Source organism: Diabrotica virgifera, chromosome 5, assembly GCF_917563875.1.
Source record: "Diabrotica virgifera virgifera chromosome 5, PGI_DIABVI_V3a".
Classification (NCBI taxonomy): domain Eukaryota; kingdom Metazoa; phylum Arthropoda; class Insecta; order Coleoptera; family Chrysomelidae; genus Diabrotica; species Diabrotica virgifera.
Genome location: NC_065447.1, coordinates 185,405,230 through 185,427,904, shown reverse-complemented (window position 1 = coordinate 185,427,904; position 22,675 = coordinate 185,405,230). Strand labels below are relative to the sequence as shown.

General features: G+C 37.9%; 1 protein-coding gene across 1 annotated transcript; it reads left to right on the top strand.

Moving 5' to 3' along the window:
* The first annotated feature begins 15,004 nt into the window (after nucleotides 1-15,004).
* LOC126885544 (uncharacterized) lies at nucleotides 15,005-16,351 on the top strand. The gene has a single exon (XM_050652129.1). The coding sequence runs from the start codon at nucleotides 15,005-15,007 to the stop codon at nucleotides 16,349-16,351; it is 1,347 nt and encodes a 448-aa protein (XP_050508086.1).
* Nucleotides 16,352-22,675: the final 6,324 nt, after the last annotated feature.

Genomic DNA, 22,675 nt, shown 5'->3' with positions numbered 1-22,675 from the left:
ATACAAATTATAGGTACGCGTATTTCATGAAAAATAAATCAGAAGTTAAGAAACACCTTAAAAATTTTATATCATTAGCCGAGAGAGAGACAGGCTGCAAGATGAAAAATTTACGATCAGATAACGGTTTAGAGTTTATGAACCAAGAAATAAAGGAGATGCTTGACTATCAAGGCATAAAACATCAGAGATCAGTAGTGTATACGCCTCAGCAGAACGGTAGGGCTGAGAGGGAAAATAGAACCCTAGTTGAATCAGCCCGAACTATGATACAAGGGCAAAAGTTGAATAAAAACTTGTGGGCAGAGGCCATACATACAGCAGTGTATGTTTTAAACCGAACAGGCCCTAGTAGCATAAAAAATGTGACACCTTATGAATTATGGTACAAAAAGAAAGTCAATAATATTTCTACACTCAAGAGTTTTGGTTCTAGAGTATCAGTGCATGTCCCAAAAGAGAAGAGATTAAAATGGGATGCAAAAAATATGCTTGGTTTCTTTATTGGCTACAGTGAGGATGTAAAAGGTTACAAAATATTTGTCCCAGACAAAAATAAAGTTGAAATTCATCGAGATGTCATATTTTTGCCCGAGAAAACCATAGAAATAAAAAATGGGGAGACAGACATGAATAAAAACATACAGATGATATGTGAGGAGATAAAGTCAGAAGAAGATGACAGTGAAGCAGAAGAACCTCAAAATAATAGAGAAGAAAGCAGTGAGAGTGACCTCGAAACTGATAGCAGTGTTGAAGATGTGAATGAAATAGAGCAGGAGCATGGATATGACCTGAGAAGACATATAAAAAGACCCTCAAGATATGATGATTATGTTCTGGATGATGACGAAATGAGTTTGTTGACTTTTAGTGATGATGAAGAACCCCAGACGTATGATGATGCAGTGGCCAGTAGTGAGTGTAAAAATTGGAAGAAAGCTATGCAATCAGAAATAAATGCGTTGCTAGAAAATGAAACATGGGAGTTTGTGCAAAGTAGTGATGGTCAAAAAGTCATTGAGTGCAAGTGGGTGTTCAAGAAAAAGAAAAATGAAAATGGTAAAGTAGTGAAATATAAAGCTCGTGTGGTAGCTAGAGGTTTTCAACAAATTGGTATGTTTGTTAATGATATTTATAGTCCAGTAGCAAAATTACCATCAATAAGGATTTTCTTAGCCATGTGTAATACTTTTGATATGAAAATTCATCAAGTAGATGTTTGTAGTGCATTTCTAAATGGGGATATTAAAGAAAATGTTTTTATTTCACTCCCAAAGGGATTTAAAGAAAAAGAGGGCACTATTTGCAAATTAAGAAAATCCTTATATGGTTTGAAAAGTTCACCTAAAAATTGGAATGACAAATTTCATAATTTGATGCAAAATTTGAGTTTTTCAAGATCTGAATATGAATATTGTCTTTATATTAAAGTAAATGAAAAAGGTAGGATATACATTTTGCTGTATGTTGATGATTTGCTGTTGGCAGGTACAAATGATCAAGAAGTTGAGAAAATAAAATACATTTTAAACAAAAACTTCAAAATGAACGACTTAGGTCAAATAAAACATTTTTTGGGTATGTGCATAACTCAAAATTTGTCTGAAGGCAAAATAAAAATTAATCAAACTGTTTACTTAAAAAATGTTTTGAAGAAATTTGACATGTCAAGCTGCAAACCATCAACAACACCAATGGATAATAATTTTCACCACGATTTTCTCAAACGAAAAAAATCTGAGAGCATAGAGATAGAAAAGAAATGTAGAGTTGCTATAGGATGTTTGATGTATGCAATGTTATGCTCAAGACCAGATTTGTGTATAGCTATAGGTATATTAAGCAGGTATCAAACATGTGCAAGTAACGATTTGTGGGTAGCAATAAAAAGAGTATTGAGATATATTCAAAGCACAGTTACTATGAGTTTGATATACTATAAACATAAATATAAACAGGAAAATTTGATAGTAGGGTACTCAGATTCAGATTGGGCAGGTGACCGTACTGATAGAAAATCTACATCAGGATATGTATTCAAAGTTTTTAATTGCACGGTGTCATGGGCATCACGGAAACAGTCTACAGTCAGTTTGTCCTCTACTGAAGCTGAATATGTTGCACTAAGTGTATGTGTGAGTGAAGCATGTTGGCTAAGATACTTAATGTATGATTTAAAAATAAAACCTGATTATGTAGCGGTTCTAATTCATGCAGACAATCAAAGCGCTATAAGGGTTAGTAGAAATCCGGAATTTCATAAGAGACTAAAACATGTTGATATTAGATTTCATTTTGTACGAGATAAAATTAAGGAAAATATTGTTGTATTAAAATATCTTAATACAAGTGACCAACAGGCTGACATATGTACAAAACCATTAGGTTTAACTCTGTTTAAAAAATTTAGAGAGTTGCTAGGTTTAGAATAAAAAATTAATTTAGATCTAGGAGATTTACCGTTGAGGGGGGGTGTTGAATACCCAGTAAAAATAAGCAACGGCAAATCTAGGGGATTTTTGTTATTGTATGATGTAGTTGGAAACAATGTTATATAAGTGTCAGATGTCAACTGTAAGCAAAAATAAGTGTCAAAAAAAAATAAATGTTGATTTTGATGTTTAAGTTATTTGTAGAATTATTGAGTTTTCTTTTAAAATAAAACTGACTAGAAGTACTTCGGTGTTTAATTAACATCCACGCAATTCTGCAAAACATCAGGAGCGAACTTACCTATGCCCCTTTTCTGTGGGGTATTAAAATCTGACCGCCGGAGCGAACTAGTATACGCCCAGTGGTGTTTTGTCAAAGAAAAATATAATCCATTGTATTTGGTACACATCACTATCTGCTTTTAATAACCTCTTTGAAGTAATTCCATCAGAAAGGTCCTCAGAAATTGTTAAATGAAATAATAATAATAATATCGTAGGGCATTTTTGCCGAAGAGATCCTTTCGGATTGTTCCGGCGCCATTTACATCTTTAACCTGTTTCAAGTAACTATTGTCGATGTACATACACTAGCCCAGGGGGACCGACGGCTTAACGTGCTCTCCGAGGTACGGTGAAACGGCTCTTATCATTTTTAGAAATGAAAAATTGATTGTCGTTTGCAGGGCTTGAACCCGCGTGCTCTGGCGTATGATGCCAGTGATCATGCCGTTCACCGGCCGTATAGGTCTGGATCCCACATATGAAAAAAAAGTTGGATAATAGCAAGCTGAAAATTTGTTAATAGCTTAAGGGTGTCTAGTTGGGCAAACTTTGATATATGTGAACACTGGAACAAGGGAAGTTTTAATTGTGGGACAGGTTAAAAATTTGGAACGGTCAGACCACGAAAACGGCACATGTATTTTGTCCGACAGAACAGACTTAAACTCTCCGAACAGAGATTAAACTCTCATGCAAAAATCAGACTGCTATTTATCACCAAATGGGCGTTTTAATGAGTGGAACATGTAGAATTTGTCAAATGACAGGAATTATGACAGGTGATAAATAGCAGTCTGATTTTTGCATGAGAGTTTAATCTCTGATCGGAGAGTTTAAGTCTGTTCTGTCGGACAAAATAAATGTGCCGTTTTCGTTGTCTGACCGTTCCAAATTTTTAACCTGTTCCACAATTAAAACTGCCCCTGTTCCAGTGTTCCCATATATCAAAGTTTAACCGACTAGACACCCTTAAGCTATTAACAAATTTTCAGCTTGCTATTAATCAACTTTTTTTTCTTACGCGGCCCACATAACAATTTCATGTTCTTAGTAGATTCATAGAACATACTTTTCAGAAAAAGTATATACTTAGAATATGCGTAATTACCATTGCGAATGTGCAGAGCATATACTGAGTATATACTACATTACAGTACTTAAACGTTCTATGTATATACTTAGAATGTACTACCGCACTTCTTTTCAGTATATACCAAGAACATACTTTTTAGAAGATTCTAAGGAGGTGCTATAAACCTTCTATTTATATACTTAGAATGTACTATCGCACATATTTTTAGTATATGGGAAGAATATTCCAAGGAAGTGCTATATACTTTCTAGTTACATACTTAAAATGTACTTGGGCACATATTTTTAGTATATGGGAAGAATATTCCAAGGAAGTGCTATATACCTTCTATGTATATACTTAGAATGTACTATCGCACATATTTTTAGTATATGGGAAGAATATTCCAAGGATGTGCTATATTTCTCAGAAGTATGTTTTCAACATCACCCAATCTCATCCTAGGTTCTACTAATATATTATATTTACATATTCTAATTGCATATGAGAATGTAGTTATTACATTCTACAATATTACGTAAAAAGTAAGTATAAAATATATAAACGTTAGTTAGTTATATAGGTACCTATGTATAATAAATATTATATGGGTAAGTAGCCTATATATAAAATATAAGTAATATATTTAGTTATTATGTGCACATCAAAATAAAAATGCTGCTTATATAATTATATAATAGCCAAATATATAATATAATATGTATGTAAATTACTAAAATTTATAGGTATCTATATACATTATACATACTTTTACTTACTAGGTATTTAGGAAATATTGAAGTACCAATATGAATTTATTATTTTCAAGCTGCTTTTTATGTTCTTAAAATGTTTTATACCGGATTTATACTCAGCCCTGTTCGGCAGGGAATTGGACAGGGAAGTGGGCAGCGTGAATGTGTAAATAGCTCACTCGCGCTGCTGCTCGTCATGCTATTGCTATTGCACCTACATACCCCAAGAGTCGGTTTTCTGTGGCGGAAGTCAAAGGGAGGCAGCGCGAGGACGAGTGGGTATTCACATTCAACTACTCTCTCTCTAACTTGCCGCCGGCAAAGCGTCAAGTGAGTAAGGGAGCAAGACGATACTCTCATCACATTCCTTTCTTGTGAGTCATTCGGTAATGAGTTGTGAGGACATTGACGAGGAACGGCGAGGGACTGATGTAAACACCTCACTCGCATCGATATCGTATTTCGGGCAATATTTCCGTCAACGACAGCAGCAGTGGCAATAGCTGAGTATAAATCCGGCTTTAGTCCTTGTAGCCAGAAATACAGTCGCTTCGTCCTACTAACAGCGTAGACATAAATGCCTTAATAACTGTACTGGAAACTATTTTCATATTTTGCCTTTTTGTTACCTACCCCCTTCCCTTGTGCAGGTATAAAATATGCAATGCAAGGGTCAGAATGACAATGAATGGCCGTTTCCGGATTCCCGAAAATTGTAGGTAAAAATATTTTTATGGTATAAATTCAAATCAAAATGGTGTATTCATTTCAATTGAAAACGAAACGAGAATTTCTCAATTTCCTTCAATAGAATTAAGTTTTAAACTTTTTTACCATACAATTAAGACGGTTTAAAAAATGATGAATTAGATAGTTCAGTAGTACCTACCAAAATACCTAAATTTTATTAATTATTCTTAACGCGAAGTTGATAATCTATATAGGCTAACATTATTCTTCTTCCTATAGGTACATACAGTATATTCTTTTTAAGATATTTTAAAAGTATATACAAGTAGGGGAGACCGGGGTTAGTAGGCCCACTTTTTGGATTTTGATTTTTTACAATTACATGAAACTAGATTACTTTTTTTGAACTATTATAAAATATAATACAAGGTGTGAACACTATATTACAGTAGAAATAAATACTCAAAACAAATTTTTAAAGGGATTATACATATTTTTGTTCGGCTGGTCCAGTGGGCGAACTAACCCCTGAAGCGGGGCAAGTGAGCCACATCATTGGGGTAAGTATGCCCATACTTTTAAATGAATATACAAAACGATAATATCAATTAAAATATATTTGTAAAAATATACAATCACTAATCCGCATCGGACAAACAGTTATCGCACACAAAAAAAGGATATCTCCAGCTGTGCAAGCTTCATGAGCCCATTCTTTACATTTAGTGCACTGTACCCATTTCTCCTTACTAACACTATTAGAGAATAATTCGAGACATATTAGACAGAAGCATTCGTCCTGTTCTGAAGATGAATCTATCTCTTTAGCTTTTGTTTTTTTAGAACATATGTCTCTTTTTACATTCTTTAACCCTTAAACGCCCAGCCATTTTTAGGTTCCATGTACGCCCAAGGGTGGGTAAAAAATGTCCACCTCGAAAATAGCTAATATATTTATCGAGAGTTGTTGAAAATGGATTAAACTTAAGAATCTTATGCTTAATAAACACAGCATCTTCTAAAATATTAATATAAACAATTTACAAACCTTACAACAAAATTACAATATACATCAAAATTAACATACCAGTAAAAGCCAGTAATTCAGATTTGTCGATTTTCTCCATATTCTTTCTTTCAGCCTCCTCATTGGGGGATAATTATGTAGATTATGTAATTATACATCGATAATTATATGGATTATCTTCCTACCAACGAGAAATTATATAGAAACCTTTAGTAACAAGTTTTGCCAAGGGTGTACTTTTTATGCCCATCCATATTTAACTCAAGATGCTGCTTTTATTTTCAAAAATATTGGTAGAACCAAATTAACATTCGATAATGGGCTGTCTTTTTAACAATAAATAATTTTTTAAAAAAATTTAAACACGTAATAAATATGTTACAATGGAATACGCATTAGGTGGACATTTTTTACCCACCCTTGGGCGTTTAAGGGTTAAACCTGCTTTACTTTGCTTTGTCTTCTTCTTTTTTCTCTGCTGCTTCTCTAACTCAAGCTCATCTTTTATTGGTGTATAAATTCTTCTTATCTTCAAGATGATTGTTTATTTTTTTTTGAGTAGTTAATTTGGCTATTTGGTAGTTAATTTCTAATGTGCTATTATTCATCTAATTTGGTGCAATCACTGTATTTGGAGGCCCATCGGTTGTATACCTACGCAGGTAAGAAATCTTGCTCCCCAAAAATATTTCTATTAAAGGGGCATCCAGTACAAACAAATCTCGATTTTATATTATGGGGGGTTTCTTGGAAGTTCTTCCTGTTCAGTAGAAAACACCTACAAATTTTAATCGGCTGAAGAAAAAGAAAATAAAATTAAGTTAAAGATTACCTGTCGGCTTTTAGCGTAACCTATTTGAATATTTATCAAATTTCAATTTTGTTCCTGAACTGCCATAAATTTTTTGCAATATTTTTCTAAGGTTTTTCTTGGTATCTCAAAATTTTTTGCAGCTTTTCTGACCGAAAAATTTTCTTCAAGGACAACCTTCACTGCTCGCTTCATAATATCGTACGGGGTTTTACCCTTCTCACTTTTCCTTTTGTATGTTCTCATTTTTTTTTCTAAAAAGTAAAAGATTTCGTTTTGTATGTAAGCACAATAAAAGACCAGGGTTTAGTTCGCCATATGGCTAACTAACCCCAGCTAATATGGGCCAACTAGCCCCGACTAGAATATTTTACAAAAATGGTAGCCAGTTAACAAAATAAGCGATATTTTAAAACTACAATTCTACCAATATATTACAATAGTAGCATGTATTTGCAGATTTAAAAATAAAAACTTGTAGATTATCTATATACCTACACAAACATTAAAAATGTAACAGAGGTAAAATTTACTCACCAATTCGAAAAACACTTGAACAGCGGTATGCACGCAACGAAGTCTTATAGATAACTAAAACGGAACTCGCAGTTGCCGGGCGAGGTAACAAAGGAGTGGTCAGGCCATTGGCGCACTATCGTGATTTACATAGGAAATACGGCATGTGGGCGAACTTGCCCCTATGGCACACTAACCCCGGTCTCCCCTATGTGTTAAGCATATACTTTTGTATATACTTACGCATATACTAAGAATATTCGATTAAGGTATATTCTAAGAATAAACTTTTACGAACATTCCGAGATACTACGTACACGAATGTGCTCAGTATATTCGGTGCAAGAATATTCTTCGAAGCACATGCAAAGAACATGAAATTTAGAATGTTTTTTATGGTACATGCTATGCTTGTACTACGCATATACTAAAAAGGATATACTTCGACGAATGTTGGTAGGATATGCTTAGAACATGATGCGAACATCATTGTTATGTGGGGGGATCCAGACCTAGTAGCTCTGTTCTGTTAAATGTAAAAAGTAAGCGATCGAACAGTAGATCCTATCGATTTCATTTCACCTCTATACTATTTCTTATTTTGTACAGAATATAATTGACTTCTATTTTACCATTTCTAGACAAATTGTCAATTTTTTGTAATACAATGTTAGGTACTCTCAGAAAAAATATATAGCTAATTTTTATTTCCGGTAAATTAAAAATGCAGGTATTTGAGTACCTCTAATATACCTAGTACATATTCTAGTATTATTGTTTAGTTTTATAACATAACTGAACTTTTTTCTGAACGATGACGTTACTTTTATGTGACATTTCGAGCCATTACAAAATATGTAGGAGTAATTATTCCATTTACTCACGGGTTTTGCCCCTAATTTATATACGTTCAAAATAAGTCCGGTATTAAAATGAGTAATGCTAAGCAACTTTTGTTCTATAGAGGTTTTTCCACTAAGTCAAGAATTTTCGAATAATTTGCAAGTGAACATATTCATTTTTCAACAAAAAAAAAACACCTTTTTACACGGTTTTTCGCAAATAACTCAAAATGTAGGTAAGTATTTGATCGAAAAATTAAATATTGTTAACAAAAATATACCTTCTTATAAAAAAAGTGCAGAATGGTATGAAGTTATATATAATAAACGTATGAAGTTTGTAGACCCAGTAGAAACAGAGTTGTAGTTCAGGAAGAGTGGGTTCTAATTCGTCAAATTCCAAATCGAATATTTAAACGTGGAATAATTAAAAAATTAAGCACTTTTGGAGAAAAGTCGGTATCTTTTTAAAATGTTTAAAAAAAGCTTTATTTTTGTTTCTTTTTTAAGTTACTAGCATCAAAAGTAAGTAAGTTACGCTCAGAATAAAATGATTCTTTTTTTTTTTGTAAAAAAAGATCGTAAAAATCACCCTTTAATTAGCGTCTAAAATTAAATTAATCGTCACCGCTTGATAAATTACTTTACGTATGTTGTGTTTCTATGATCTGTAAGTTTTGGAAAAATTTTAACAGCCATATTTTAACCTATTTTTGTCTTAAAAAAAACAAAAAATATAAAATATTCAGAAAAGTAAAACCCCCTTTATAGTCTATAAAATGCTTTTTTCAGAATTTCAAAAAATTGTTTTTTACTTTAAAACCAATTTTTTCAAAAATAGGCGCTTTGATTAGATGGAACTTACAGACAATATAAAAAATAAACAAGTTAAGTAAATTGTAAGGTCGTTTCGATTCATTTAATTTCGGATGCTAATTAGGGGATGATTTTCACGACTTCTGTACCAAAAATAAAAATAGGGGCCAAATTTATTTTGACCATATCTTGCTTACTTCGATGCTAGAAACTTAAAAAAAAATAAAGATAAACTTTTTTTTAAACACTAAAAAAAGTTGTAGTTTTTCCCGAAAAGTTCTTAATTTTTTGGTTATTTCACGTTGAAATATTCGATTTGGAATTTGACGAATAAGGACCCACTTTTCAATACCTACTACTCTGTTTCTGCTGGATCTACAGACTTCATACTTATACCACTTTTTTACTTTTTTAAAAACTATAGGTATTTCTGCTACATATACCTTTTTTTCGATTAAATACTTATTGAGTAATTTGCGAAAATCATATTTACCTGAAAATAACTCGAAAAGTATTGACTTATTGAAAAAACTCTATGGACCAAAAGTTGTTAGTATTAATCAGTTTATCCAATTCTGGACTTATCTTGAACGTATATTTTTTCACTCCCGAGAAGGAGTGATACTTAACCCCAGTGCAAAAGCACACAGTGGCACAATATCACTTTTTTCTTTGATATTTTAGTTATGTGTATACCAAATTTCATGCCAATAAAATGGATTCTTTAAAATTCGGAGGTTTTGCAATATTTTACCTTGAGTGAATGGGTTAGATCTGGAAAGAAATTCTGTATATCAACTTCAAATATTTTATTTCGCCTTAGTTCTGAAAATTAATTTCTTTTACAAATTGCAAAAAATTATTTACATGTGAATTATCACTGCTAATTTTATTATGTATTTTCTATTTTGTTGTTTTTTTGTAGTGTATTAATAATTAAATCATTTTTAGGAAACCTCTTCACTATTTTTATTAATCAATATTTAGCGTTTTATCTGAAGTAAAATAGGAATTCCAAAATAGAGATTACAAGCTCGTTAAAATTATTTGTGAAAATGCTGAATACTACCCTTATATCGTTGTCTATTACGCCAGCCAAGCAACTCAAATTTATTTTTCAATCTTGGCAAAAATTTCAATAAATGTCGCCACCGTCCAGTCAGGTAGTACTTAGACTTGAGGGGCAAAGAGGTGTAAGTGGGCGGAGTTTAACACTGAATTCGGTTTTACCTTAAGGTGAGGTATCTATGTGTTTATTAATCAATGCTAGTAGTTATAAAAACTGTATACAGTGAGCACGTAAAGGTTGGAATAAATTCATATTCTCGAGAATGGACAATTCTGGAAAAAAATCCCGAAACAGGTCAATTTTTATTTTTTAATTACGACTTTTTGCCATACATATCATACTAGTGACGTGATCCATCTGGGCGTGATGACGTCATCGATGATTTTTTTAAATTGGAATAGGGGTCGTGTGATAGCTCAATTGAAAGGTAATTTAATTCTCTATTCAGTAATATAAACATTTACATAATTATTTATACAGGGTGTTCAAGAAAACATTTTTTTAATTTAATTTATTGACATAAAAAGAAGAATGCATGTAATTTATTTAATCCAAAATACATTTTACTGCTCTCAGAAAACAGAAAAAATGTTTATTTGAAAAATATTCATTGCTTTTGGCTTAAACTAAATGTTCAAACTGTCCAGAGGAAGGTGGGTGGCGGCTTTGATATTGAATTTAAGCAAAAAACAATATTTATTTGTCAAATAAACATTATTTCCTGTTTTCTGATAGCAGTAAAATGTATTGTGAATTAAATAAATTACACACATTCTTCTTTATATGTCAATAAGTTTAATTAAAAATTTTTTTTTTGGACACTCTGTATAAATAAATATGTTATTGTTTATATTACTAAGTAGAGAATTAAATTACCTTCCAAATGAGCTATCACACGACCCCTATTCTCATTTAAAAATTTTTAAGATGGCGTCTTCACGCCCAGATGGGTGACGTCACTAGTATGATACATATGCCAAAAAGTCGCAATTTAAAAATAAAAATCGACCTGTTTTGGGATTTTTTTCCAAAATCGTCCATTCTCGAGAAAATGAATTTATTCCAACCTTTACGTGCTCACTGTATATTTAAGAAATAGTACGTAATTTAAACTAGGTATATTATATTACATAGGTAAAAAAATAAAGCTGGAGCTGGATAGGGACGAGCCTCTGATCGAATATCGCAAGAGAAAAGACAGAGAATCAGTATCTCCCCCAAACCCAACAAAAAAGCTACAAATCGCAAAGGGAAAAACGGAAGACATGGAGAAAACAATGGACACAGAACAAAAAACAACAAATAGCCTACTGAAAGAAGTTTTGAATGAAATTAGACAAACGAGGGAAGAAAACAAGGTTTTTGGAGATTAAATACTAGAATTACAGAAAGAAATCAATAAGGTAAAGACAGAACTCGAGGAAACCAAGAAAAAGCTAAATATTTTGGAAATTAGGGTAGAACGGTGTGAAAAAGAAATGAAGCAAAATAACCTAGTAATAACGGGTCTAAAAATAGATACGAATGATGAAGCTGCACTAAAAGAAAAATGACAAACTTCATCAAACAGCACTTGAAGAGAACACAAAAATAGAGAAAGCAGTTAAACTGGGAGACAGAACCTGTCTATTGAAAATGGAAAGTATAGAAGAAAAAAATAAGGTGATGAAGAAGAAAAGTAAATTGAGACATATCAAAGGGGAGAAGATTTTCATAAGCCAAGATATGACAGTCTTAGAAAGAAATATTCAGAAGGAAATAGGAGCAAAGTGTAAGGAATTAAGAGACATGGGAGAAATGTTAAAAGGGACTACAATGGATTAACCGTGGATGGTAATGAAAAATGGAGATGGAGAAAAGACGGTAAAGTAGAAACATTCCCAAAAAACTAGCTGATGAAAATCAAAAGATAGTACCACTGGAAACAGACTCGGCAATGAAAACGGTTAACGAAAACAAAATAACGCACACAAAAGAAAGAAAGAATCTCAATAAGAAGAAAAGAACGAACTCCATTAGAATGGGATTTGGAATATTAGAACCATGCTAGCAGTAGGTAAGATGCAAGAAATAGCCCTTGAAATGAAAAAATACGAACTAGAAATCTTAGCCCTAAAGGAAATACGATGGAAGAAAGAAGGAAAAATTGAGAAGAAAAACTTTAGCATATACTATGCGGGAGAAAACAAAAAAAAGTTAAGGCATTTATGGTGAACAAAAAAATGAGGGAAAAAGTGATACAATTCAAAGCAGTTAATGAAAGGATATCTTACATAAGAATAGAAAATAAACAAGCCAACATCTCGATAGTCAATTGCTATGCACCCACGGAAGAAGCAAGCCAAGAAGATAAAGCAGAATTCTACGACATCCTGGAAGAAACCTGTGAAAATATTTCAAAGAATGATATATTAATATTGGGTGACTTCAATGCAAAGATCGGAAAGGAGGACTATAATCGTAATGTAGCGGGCAAAGAAACCATTCATGACACTACGAACGATAATGGGGGAAAAATCTGCAACCTAGCAGCAGCAACAAACACATATATAGTTGACACATATATAGTAAACACATATATAGCCTAGTACTAGGCATAAACATAAAAAGAACACAAAATAACATGGACGATACCAGGAAGAATGGATGGAAGCCAAATAGATCATATTCTAATTTCGAAAAAGTGGACACAAATAGTACAAGACGTAAGGTCATATAGAGGGGCAAATGCGGACACCGATCACATATTGTTGATAGCAAAACTTAAGATGAAAATAGTCAAAGCAAATAATCATAGGGAAAGAAAAAGGAGGAAATGGAATATAGCCAAACTGAAAACACTGGAACAACTGGAACAGAAACTGGGTAGGTACGAGAACATAGAAATAGAAGAGGAATGGAAAAACATTAAGAACAGCATAATAGAGACTGCAGAACAAATAATAGGATTCCAAAAAAACAAAGAATCGAAAGAATGGTTTGATAACGAATGTCACCAAAAAACTGAAACACCTCGCAAGAAACAAATGGCTACAGAGTGCCGAACAGGAACAACTGGACCAATATATAAAAGAAAAACAAGAAGCATTGAAACTCTATAGAAGAAAGAAGAACACATGGATCTCTGAACAAATGCAAGAATTAGAATCGAATAATAAAGACAACAAGAAATTGTTCGAATACATAAAACAACAATACAACACCAAAAAAACTATCACAAAAATAAACAAAAAAGATTGGGAAAACATTTCACGAACCTATACAAAAACAACAACAAGGCAGATTCAGAGGATGAGGATATAAGATAACAGAGATGAAGAGGAAGGTATACCTACTTATCAGGAATTCATGGAGGTACTAAAACAACTAAAAGTAATCAAAACGCCAGGGCCAGATGAAAGCAATAACGAACTGATCATCAACGGAGGAGAGGAGCTCACAAAGCGAATGCACAAGTTAATGATTACAATTTGGAAGGACGAAAGCAAGCCCATAGAATGAAAAAATGGACATATCGCACCAATCTTTAAGAAAGGAGATCCAACTAAGTGCTGCAACTACAGAGCAATTATGCTACTAAATACAGCGTATAAGATATTAACTACAATTATAAGAAACCGACTAAATCAATACACAGAAAAAATTATAGGACCATACCAACAGGGCTTTAGAAAAGGAAGATCAACAATAGATGCAATACACGTCCTAACACAAACAATTATGAAAAAAGCTATGAACATGACATATAATTACACATACTATTCATCGACTTCCAACAGGCCTTCGACAGCATATACAGACAACAATTATTAAAGGAAATGAAAAAAATGGAGATACCGGCAAAATTAATAAGACTAACTAGAATGACTGTAACGTCCCTGGTTTTACGGCCGTCAGCCGGGTGCCTGTATTGTTGGTCGCGGTAACAAATTCTTTCCGTGTAAAATGAGGTTTTTTTCGTCGGCGGCTGAGAATGGAAATGTTTATGACACGCGATAGGAGCAGGTGCATTTTGGAGGATAGTAAAAGGGATTTATGATTTCGTTTGTTGGGTGTTGAAACTTCTAAGAGACGAGAGAAAAAACAGATTCGAGGATTTTATGGCAGTGTTATTTTGTTCTTTGGGGAGTGCGCTGCGAAGAACGGTCAAAATAAAAGACGATTGGAATGTTTTGTTTTGCTCGGCGTGTGTGTAAGCGAACGAAGGGTAATTTTTTTTCTTGTTACGGATTAATTCCTTGAGGAAAGGGGTGCGATCGGAACTACTAGTGATCTGCGGAAAAAATACGAATTCGCGTAATACCGTACTAACTGTGTCCGAAGTTGTCGTCTAGAGTGTAGACTTGGAACACTAAATGGCGGATTAGCTGGGACCCGGGAGCAGTAAGACAGTGGCGGATACTAGAGGTGGTGTCTCATCGCCATCGCAGAGGACGTCAACCAGTTCGTGTGTTTGCTGAGACTTCGGAAGTCGTAGATTTAAGGTAATTGACTTTTCTTATTTCTTAGTAGGACCTTAGAACATTATAGACGGTTTGATACAATGGTGGCAGCGGTGGGATAGATTAGTTATTAGTTGTCGTGGACATTGGGCTGTCTACTCGGGGTATAGGTGTGACGAGAACCAAGCGAAAGGCACGGTGCCGACGGGTGTAAGACTGGGGTTTTGTTTTGTCTCTAAAAACCATGGCGGAAGTTGGTGACGAGGTAGATAGGTTGAAACAAGAGTTAGAAAAGGCGAGAGAGGAAGTATGCAAGTTACAAGATGAGAGACAGAGGGTCGCACAAAACGAACTGAACTATTTGAGGAAGGAAATGGAAGAACTGAGAATGGCCGGAAATAGGAGGGTGGAAATGATAGGTGCCAGAGAGGTGAAAGAATGGTGTGGTAGCGAAGGAGAGATGAGTGTAGAGGAGTTTGTTGAGAGAGTAGAGATGTTGCAGCAAATTAATGGGTGGACTGAGCAGAACACAGCTGATTTGGTGAGACGAAGAATGATTGGCGAGTCGGCAGAATTTTTGCGAAATGCGACGAGTCAGAAGCAAGAGGGATGGACATGGAAGGAGATAAAAGGGTTGCTATTGCAGCGGTTTGGGGTGAAAAAAGACAGAGTGGAGGAAATGGCGAAACTAATGAACATCCGACGGAAGGAGGGGGAAAATTATCGGAGATTCGCTGATAGGTGTAGAACAGCGGCGCGCTATGTTGTGAAAGAATATGAGAAAGAAGAGGAAAAGCAAGTAGCGAATGAGATTCGAGAGGAGATGATCTTGGGAGTATTCATGGAGGGTTTAAATAGCGAGGTACGACGTGTGGTGAAGGCTAGGAAGGGAGTAAATACCCTGACGGTGGTATTGGATATGTTGAAGGACATAGGAGAGGAAGGTGACCGGAAAAGAGTAAGGAAGGTGAGGAAGGAACTAGAGGAAGAAGAAGCAAACAGCAGCGGTTCTGAGGAGAGCTTTGCGACGGTAGTAAGCAATAGCAGCGAGCGAAGAGGAATTCGGCGGATCGAAGGTGAGAAGAAGGAAGGATTTGTAAAGATGAACCGCGCAGATGCTATAGTAGCGGGCGGGAGTAAATGGCATGATAGGGCGAATCCGGCTGGAGAAGTGCAAGGAGAGCGGCAGAGATCACTGCGCAGAGTACCGTACACCCCATGTAGGAGGTGTGGACAGGTTGGTCACTGGACACGGGAGTGCACGATACATCTGGGCAACCAGAAGAGTGGAGAGTCACGTTGGAAACCGGAAGAAGGAACACGGGTGGGGAAAAGGGCGAGCAACGAAGAATGCTTTCAGTGTGGGCGACCGGGGCACTTTATAAACACATGTCCACAGACCATATGCGATAATTGTGGATATGGCGGTCACGTGTGGAGACAGTGCCAAAATACTGGAACATCCGCGAGGAGGGGCCCATTTTCGCGGCGACAACGGCCATGGGAATCAGATAAGTCAGACAGGGGGGTGGAAGATTACGCGAGCCTAGCCGGAAGACGGGCTGAAAGCCGTAGCGTTTCCCCAAACTAGGTGGCCCTCCAGGTTCCCCTAGCTTGGAGATGGCCCAGAAAACTGGAGGGGGATATATTGGGAAAGCGACCGTAACCGCAGGGGGAGTAACATCCTTGATAATTACCGCCGATTTTCAAGGGGCTAATAGAAAAGTTTTAGTGGATACGGGAGCCGATGTAACCTTACTGCGAGAAGCTGTGGAGGGTGTACCAGTTATCACCGGCCGAAGCGAGACCATTACGGGGGTGACGGGGGTATGTCAGCGCATCCAGGGTAAGCAGAAGCTAAACATAACCATCGGTGATACCGCAGCCATACATGAGGTATGGATAGTCGATGTGGACTGTGGAGCTGAAGGTATATTGGGACTCGATCTGATGAAACGACTTGGACTGGTGATCGACGTTAATAGAAATGAATTGCGGACGAAGGAGGCCATGATACCTGTTATACGGAAAGTCACTCACGAGATACTGGGAGGTAAAAGGAGAAAAGTAACATTTGATTTACAGCGAAACGAAATCAAGGAGTATCATGTGGAGACAACAATGAAAAAGCTAGGAAATGACGGTAGGGGGGTTAACCGTAAGGAAACTTCTGCTCGACGAACATTAGTGATCGCAGCGGATAGTCATGGACGCTTCCTGAAACCACTTCTTCAGCGATGGATTGGAGATGAATGGGAAATCGAGGAAATGGTTTGGCCAGGTCATGGTACTGTAGATATTATTAATGGGGTACAGCAACGGACGAGTACACTTGGAACTAATGATTGCCTCGTTTTGTTAACGGGCACCAACGATATTCGGCGGAAACAACAGAGCAAGCAAATGATGCAAGAGCGAGGTTATTTGTGAAGACAGAAAAACCTAAGATTATTCTCTGTAATCTACCAAAACGATTCGACGTAGTGTCAGGTTCTACTGTTGTAGAAGACATCCGTCAACATAATTTGGACTTGTTAATGGTGATGCAGATACATATGAATGTAGACCTGGTCGATATATACAGCGGCACAAGGAGAAGCGATTATACCAAGTAGGGATTCCATTTTAACCTTAAGGGAAAGATTAAGTTAGCAGAAAGGATTCGAGAGGTCTTGCAACCCGACAAGAGATGCTGTGAGAGGCAAGCGTTGACAGAATATGTAATGCGGGATAAATATTGGGAAGTAATCAAAGGAGTGATGGAACAAAATGCACGGCAGTGTACAGCGAGCAAAAGCAAAACGAATAGGGAACGAAAGAAGACGATAAAGCGTACAGCTGATGAAAGTGGGATACGTGGTGGAATAGAATTGAAGAATCGTTTTAAGTTACTTGAGGCAGAGGAGGACAATATCCCCATTATTTCGCACCAAAGTGAAGAGCATAGAGAGAACCAGAAGAAACATGTCGAGTTTGTACGGGAATATTTCAAAGAAACAAAGGAAAATGGAAGGAGCAAGGAAGACGAATTTGTGTGTTTGCAGAGGACTCAGATTCAGGGAGATCATATGGATGAAGGAGAGTATTTTAAAGTAATAGATGGCGAGATTCAGCGGGCACCAAAGGATCGGCGAATAAGAGCAATTTGCGGCGGAGTCTGTCAGAAAAATTGGGAGCCAGCTGAAGTGGTACTAAAAAGTAGGGCCCACCTGCCAGCCTGGAGCGAAACCATACTAAAAGCCAAAATTAGAGGACCGAACCAACCAGAGGAAATAATTGTCGAGCAGTTTGGACACCTACCATCAGGTGTTAGAGTGAACCGAGTGATGGCAACGCGAATGGGAGATAATGTATGGGTGAAGTTCATAAATTGTAACCAGGAACCCGTGGAGCTAAGTTCGGGAAGAGTCGTAGGAAAGACGGCAATAATCACTCGAGATAATACCAAGATGGTGAGACAGGTGAGAGTTGAATCTCAAGGGTCCGACTTCACAGAGGAAATTCACGAGAAGTTGGCCCACTTGTCAGTTGGGCAGGAAAAAAATATAGGGGAGATATTGCTTGAATACCGCGATGTGATGGATGCAGAGACGGAGGGGGAATTCTCATGTACTAATCAGGTGCAACATAAGATCATCACGGGGGATGCTGCCCCGATAGCTAAACCGGCTTATAGAGTGCCTTTCCGCTTGCAGGACGAGATGAGACGGCAAATACAGGATCTTCTGGACAAGGGTATAATTGCACCGTCGACTTCACCATGGGCAGCGCCAGTGGTGTTGGTAAAGAAAAAGGCTCTGGAGGGGGAGGAGGCAAAGTACAGGTTTTGTACTGATTTTAGGGGGTTGAACGCGGTGACAAGGGCGGACACCTATCCCCTTCCCAACATAAATGAAACATTGGATCGGTTGGGAAAATGCCAGTGGTACACGACCATTGATCTAGCCAGCGGGTACCATCAGATTGAGATCAGACCAGAGGACCGAGAGAAGACTGGGTTCAATACGATTGATGGACACTATGAATATAACCGGATGGCGTTTGGACTGTCAGGAGCACCAGCGACGTTCCAGAGATTCATTGACGCGGTACTAATGGGAATAAAGGGGACGGAGTGCTATGTTTACTTGGACGACGTAGTGATCTTTGCAGCGGATGAGACGGAACACAATAGGCGGTTGCGAAATGTTTTACAGCGGCTACGTGAAGTAGGTGTTAAAGCGAACCTTAAGAAATGTCAGTTCATGATGAGTGAACTGATATATTTGGGTCATTTAGTCACCAGCGCAGGTGTAAAACCTGACCCACAGAAGGTTGTAGCAATACGCACATATCCGCGGCCGAAGACGTTGCGAGAAGTACGCGCCTTTCTGGGGTTGACGGGATATTATCGGCGGTTCATAAAAGGGTATGCGGAAATAGCTAAGCCGCTAACGGAACTAATAAGAGTGGAAACTACGTTTGAGTGGACCCCAACTAGAGTGGAAGCGTTCGACCGACTAAGAGAGAGTTTGTCGAAACACCCCGTATTGCGCTATCCAGATTTTGAACTGCCTTTCATCCTGGCGACTGATGCGTCGGGACTAGCTTTAGGTGCGGTTTTGTCACAGCGACTTGGAGGAGAAGAGCATCCGATAGCCTACGCTTCAAGGCAACTCAACACGGCGGAAAGAAACTACTCGGTAACGGAGAAGGAACTTTTAGCGATGGTTTGGGGAATCGGTCAGTTTAGGTGCTACTTATACGGGCGGAGGTTTAGCGTAATCACCGATCATGCGCCGTTACGTTGGACGTTGCAGGTGAAAGATCCGTCGTCTAGACTAGCGAGATGGCAAATGAAACTGGCCGAGTACGAGTATGAGGTAGTGTATAAGCCGGGAAAGAGACACGTAAACGCGGACGCTTTAAGTAGAGCCGTAGCAAATGTTAGGCGCGATGAAGATTACTCAATAGATCGGGAGTGGATCAAAAGAACTCAAGAGTCCGATAACGAGTGCCAGCGCTATGTCAACAGTGGTAGCGAGGAATATCGAAAGGATTTGGACGGCGTACTATACAAAGTGACGGGCGGTAGGTGGCGAGTCGTAGTACCCGTAAAAATGAGAAATCGGGTGTTGAAGCGGACACATGATGAACCGAGTGCGGGACATTGTGGGGTACAGCGGTCACTTCAGCGGGCGGAGTCGCAGTTTTACTGGGAAACCATGCAAAAGGACGTAAGAAAGCATGTTGAGGACTGTAGAGAATGTGGACGGACGAAAAGTGTAAATAGGGTGCCCATTTGTGGACCATACCATACGTCTAGACCTCTCGAAATGGTAGGAATGGATATAGTGGGTCCTTTGCCACAAACGCAGAGAGGTAATAAATATCTCTTGACGTACGTAGACCACTTTACGCGATATGCTGAGGCGATACCCATAAAAGACTTATCGGCCGAAACTGTGGCGCGTGTTTTTGTGAACGAGGTCGTCCTTCGGCATGGAGCGCCGGAGCGGTTACTGACGGATCAAGGGACAAATTTTGTTTCGGAGCTAATGAAAGAAGTTTGTAGACTATTGGGAATCAAGAAGATTCAAACCATGGCGTATCGGCCCCAAGTAAATGGACGGGTGGAGCGATTGCACCGAACACTTATTGGAATGGTGAAGCATTATGTGAACAGTAAGGCACGGGACTGGGACGAACATATAGGACTGGCGCTAATGGCTTACCGGAGTGCGAAACATAATGCTACGGGGTTCACCCCAAATTGGTTAACCTTTGGGAGGGAAGTACATATTCCTTTTGACTGTGACGTGGGACCGAGAATAGATGACCGAGGAGAGTTAAGCTACCCAGCGGAACTGCGAAGGCGACTGGACGAGGCTTCTATATTAGCAGCAGAACAAGCGTGGAAACTAGAACAAACTAATGCCGAGAGAATGAATCGGGGAAGGCACGAGAGAAATTTAAAGGAGGGTGATTATGTATATATTCAAAATCCGATCGTGCCCAGCGGAGTCAGTAAGAAGTTTTTCAAACCATGGAGTGGGCCATACAAAATCATAGAAAAACGCGGGGCTGTGAACTACGTGGTAGATAAGGGCGACGGTAAGACCCAAACTTACCACATAGATCGGCTAAAATATTATAAAGCCTGGGAAGATCCAGACGTATCGGAAGAACAAATCGGCAACCAAGCAAAACCTACGTTATCCCTTCCGCGAATAATAGAAGATGGAGTAGAGGAGAGACCCAGGATGACCGACGACGAGGGAAGCGACGAGGAAGGAGAGATTGTATGGGGTTATGCAAGAGAGCCAGAGGTTGACGACGATGACTTAGGGGGTACGGCAGATATTGGAGACGTTCCGGACGAATCGAGAGTGATAGCCCCAAGAACGAGAAGGCCTCCACAGCGATACACTCCAACCTCCGATGGAATTGGCGAGAGTGAGTTCTGGACAGATGACTCCGGTCTCAGTGAAGAACTGCGGGACTTGCAGCAGCTTGCGGACACCAGCAGTGAAGAAGAGCAGATGGTAGCGGCAGAAGTAGGGGAAAGTTCGGGTGACGAGGAAATCCTAGACATAATTAACGAAGCAACCGTGGAGGAACCTGGGTTATCAAGAGGAGGCCGGCCTCAGCGAGAGAGGCGAAAACCCCTTAGATATCGTATAGAGGATTGAAAAGGATTGCCCTTGGGGCAATCTTTTTATGTGGAGGGGAGTGATGTAACGTCCCTGGTTTTACGGCCGTCAGCCGGGTGCCTGTATTGTTGGTCGCGGTAACAAATTCTTTCCGTGTAAAATGAGGTTTTTTTCGTCGGCGGCTGAGAATGGAAATGTTTATGACACGCGATAGGAGCAGGTGCATTTTGGAGGATAGTAAAAGGGATTTATGATTTCGTTTGTTGGGTGTTGAAACTTCTAAGAGACGAGAGAAAAAACAGATTCGAGGATTTTATGGCAGTGTTATTTTGTTCTTTGGGGAGTGCGCTGCGAAGAACGGTCAAAATAAAAGACGATTGGAATGTTTTGTTTTGCTCGGCGTGTGTGTAAGCGAACGAAGGGTAATTTTTTTTCTTGTTACGGATTAATTCCTTGAGGAAAGGGGTGCGATCGGAACTACTAGTGATCTGCGGAAAAAAATACGAATTCGCGTAATACCGTACTAACTATGTCCGAAGTTGTCGTCTAGAGTGTAGACTTGGAACACTAAATGGCGGATTAGCTGGGACCCGGGAGCAGTAAGACAGTGGCGGATACTAGAGGTGGTGTCTCATCGCCATCGCAGAGGACGTCAACCAGTTCGTGTGTTTGCTGAGACTTCGGAAGTCGTAGATTTAAGGTAATTGACTTTTCTTATTTCTTAGTAGGACCTTAGAACATTATAGACGGTTTGATACAATGACAATGAAAGACTCAACAGCAAAAGCTAAAACAAATGAGGGAGATACAAACGACATCAAAATAGAACTTGGGGTAAGACAAAGAGACAGTCTGTCAACGACATTATTTAATATCGCTCTAGAAGGAGTAATTAGGGACACACGCCTGAAAAAGACAATTATTCAAAGCTCAACACAGATCATAGGTTATGCGGATGACCTAAGACTGGTAGCACGAGATAAAAAAGACTAAAAGAGGCACTTTTAACCCTTTTAAGAGAAGCAAAGACAAGAGGATTAATAATCAATCAGAATAAAACAAAATACCTTACAAGCACAAGAGACAATGTAAACAGAATAGGTACCAGAAATAACGATAGGTGAAAATACATTCCAGAGAGTAGATTGCTTCAAATACCTGGGGGTGATGGTGGACGGCAAAAACAGAAGGAGTATAGAGATAGAGATAAACGAAAGAATTAAAGCAGGTATAATAGAGTATATTGGAAATATCACCGACTTATGATAGTCCAGGATTACTAG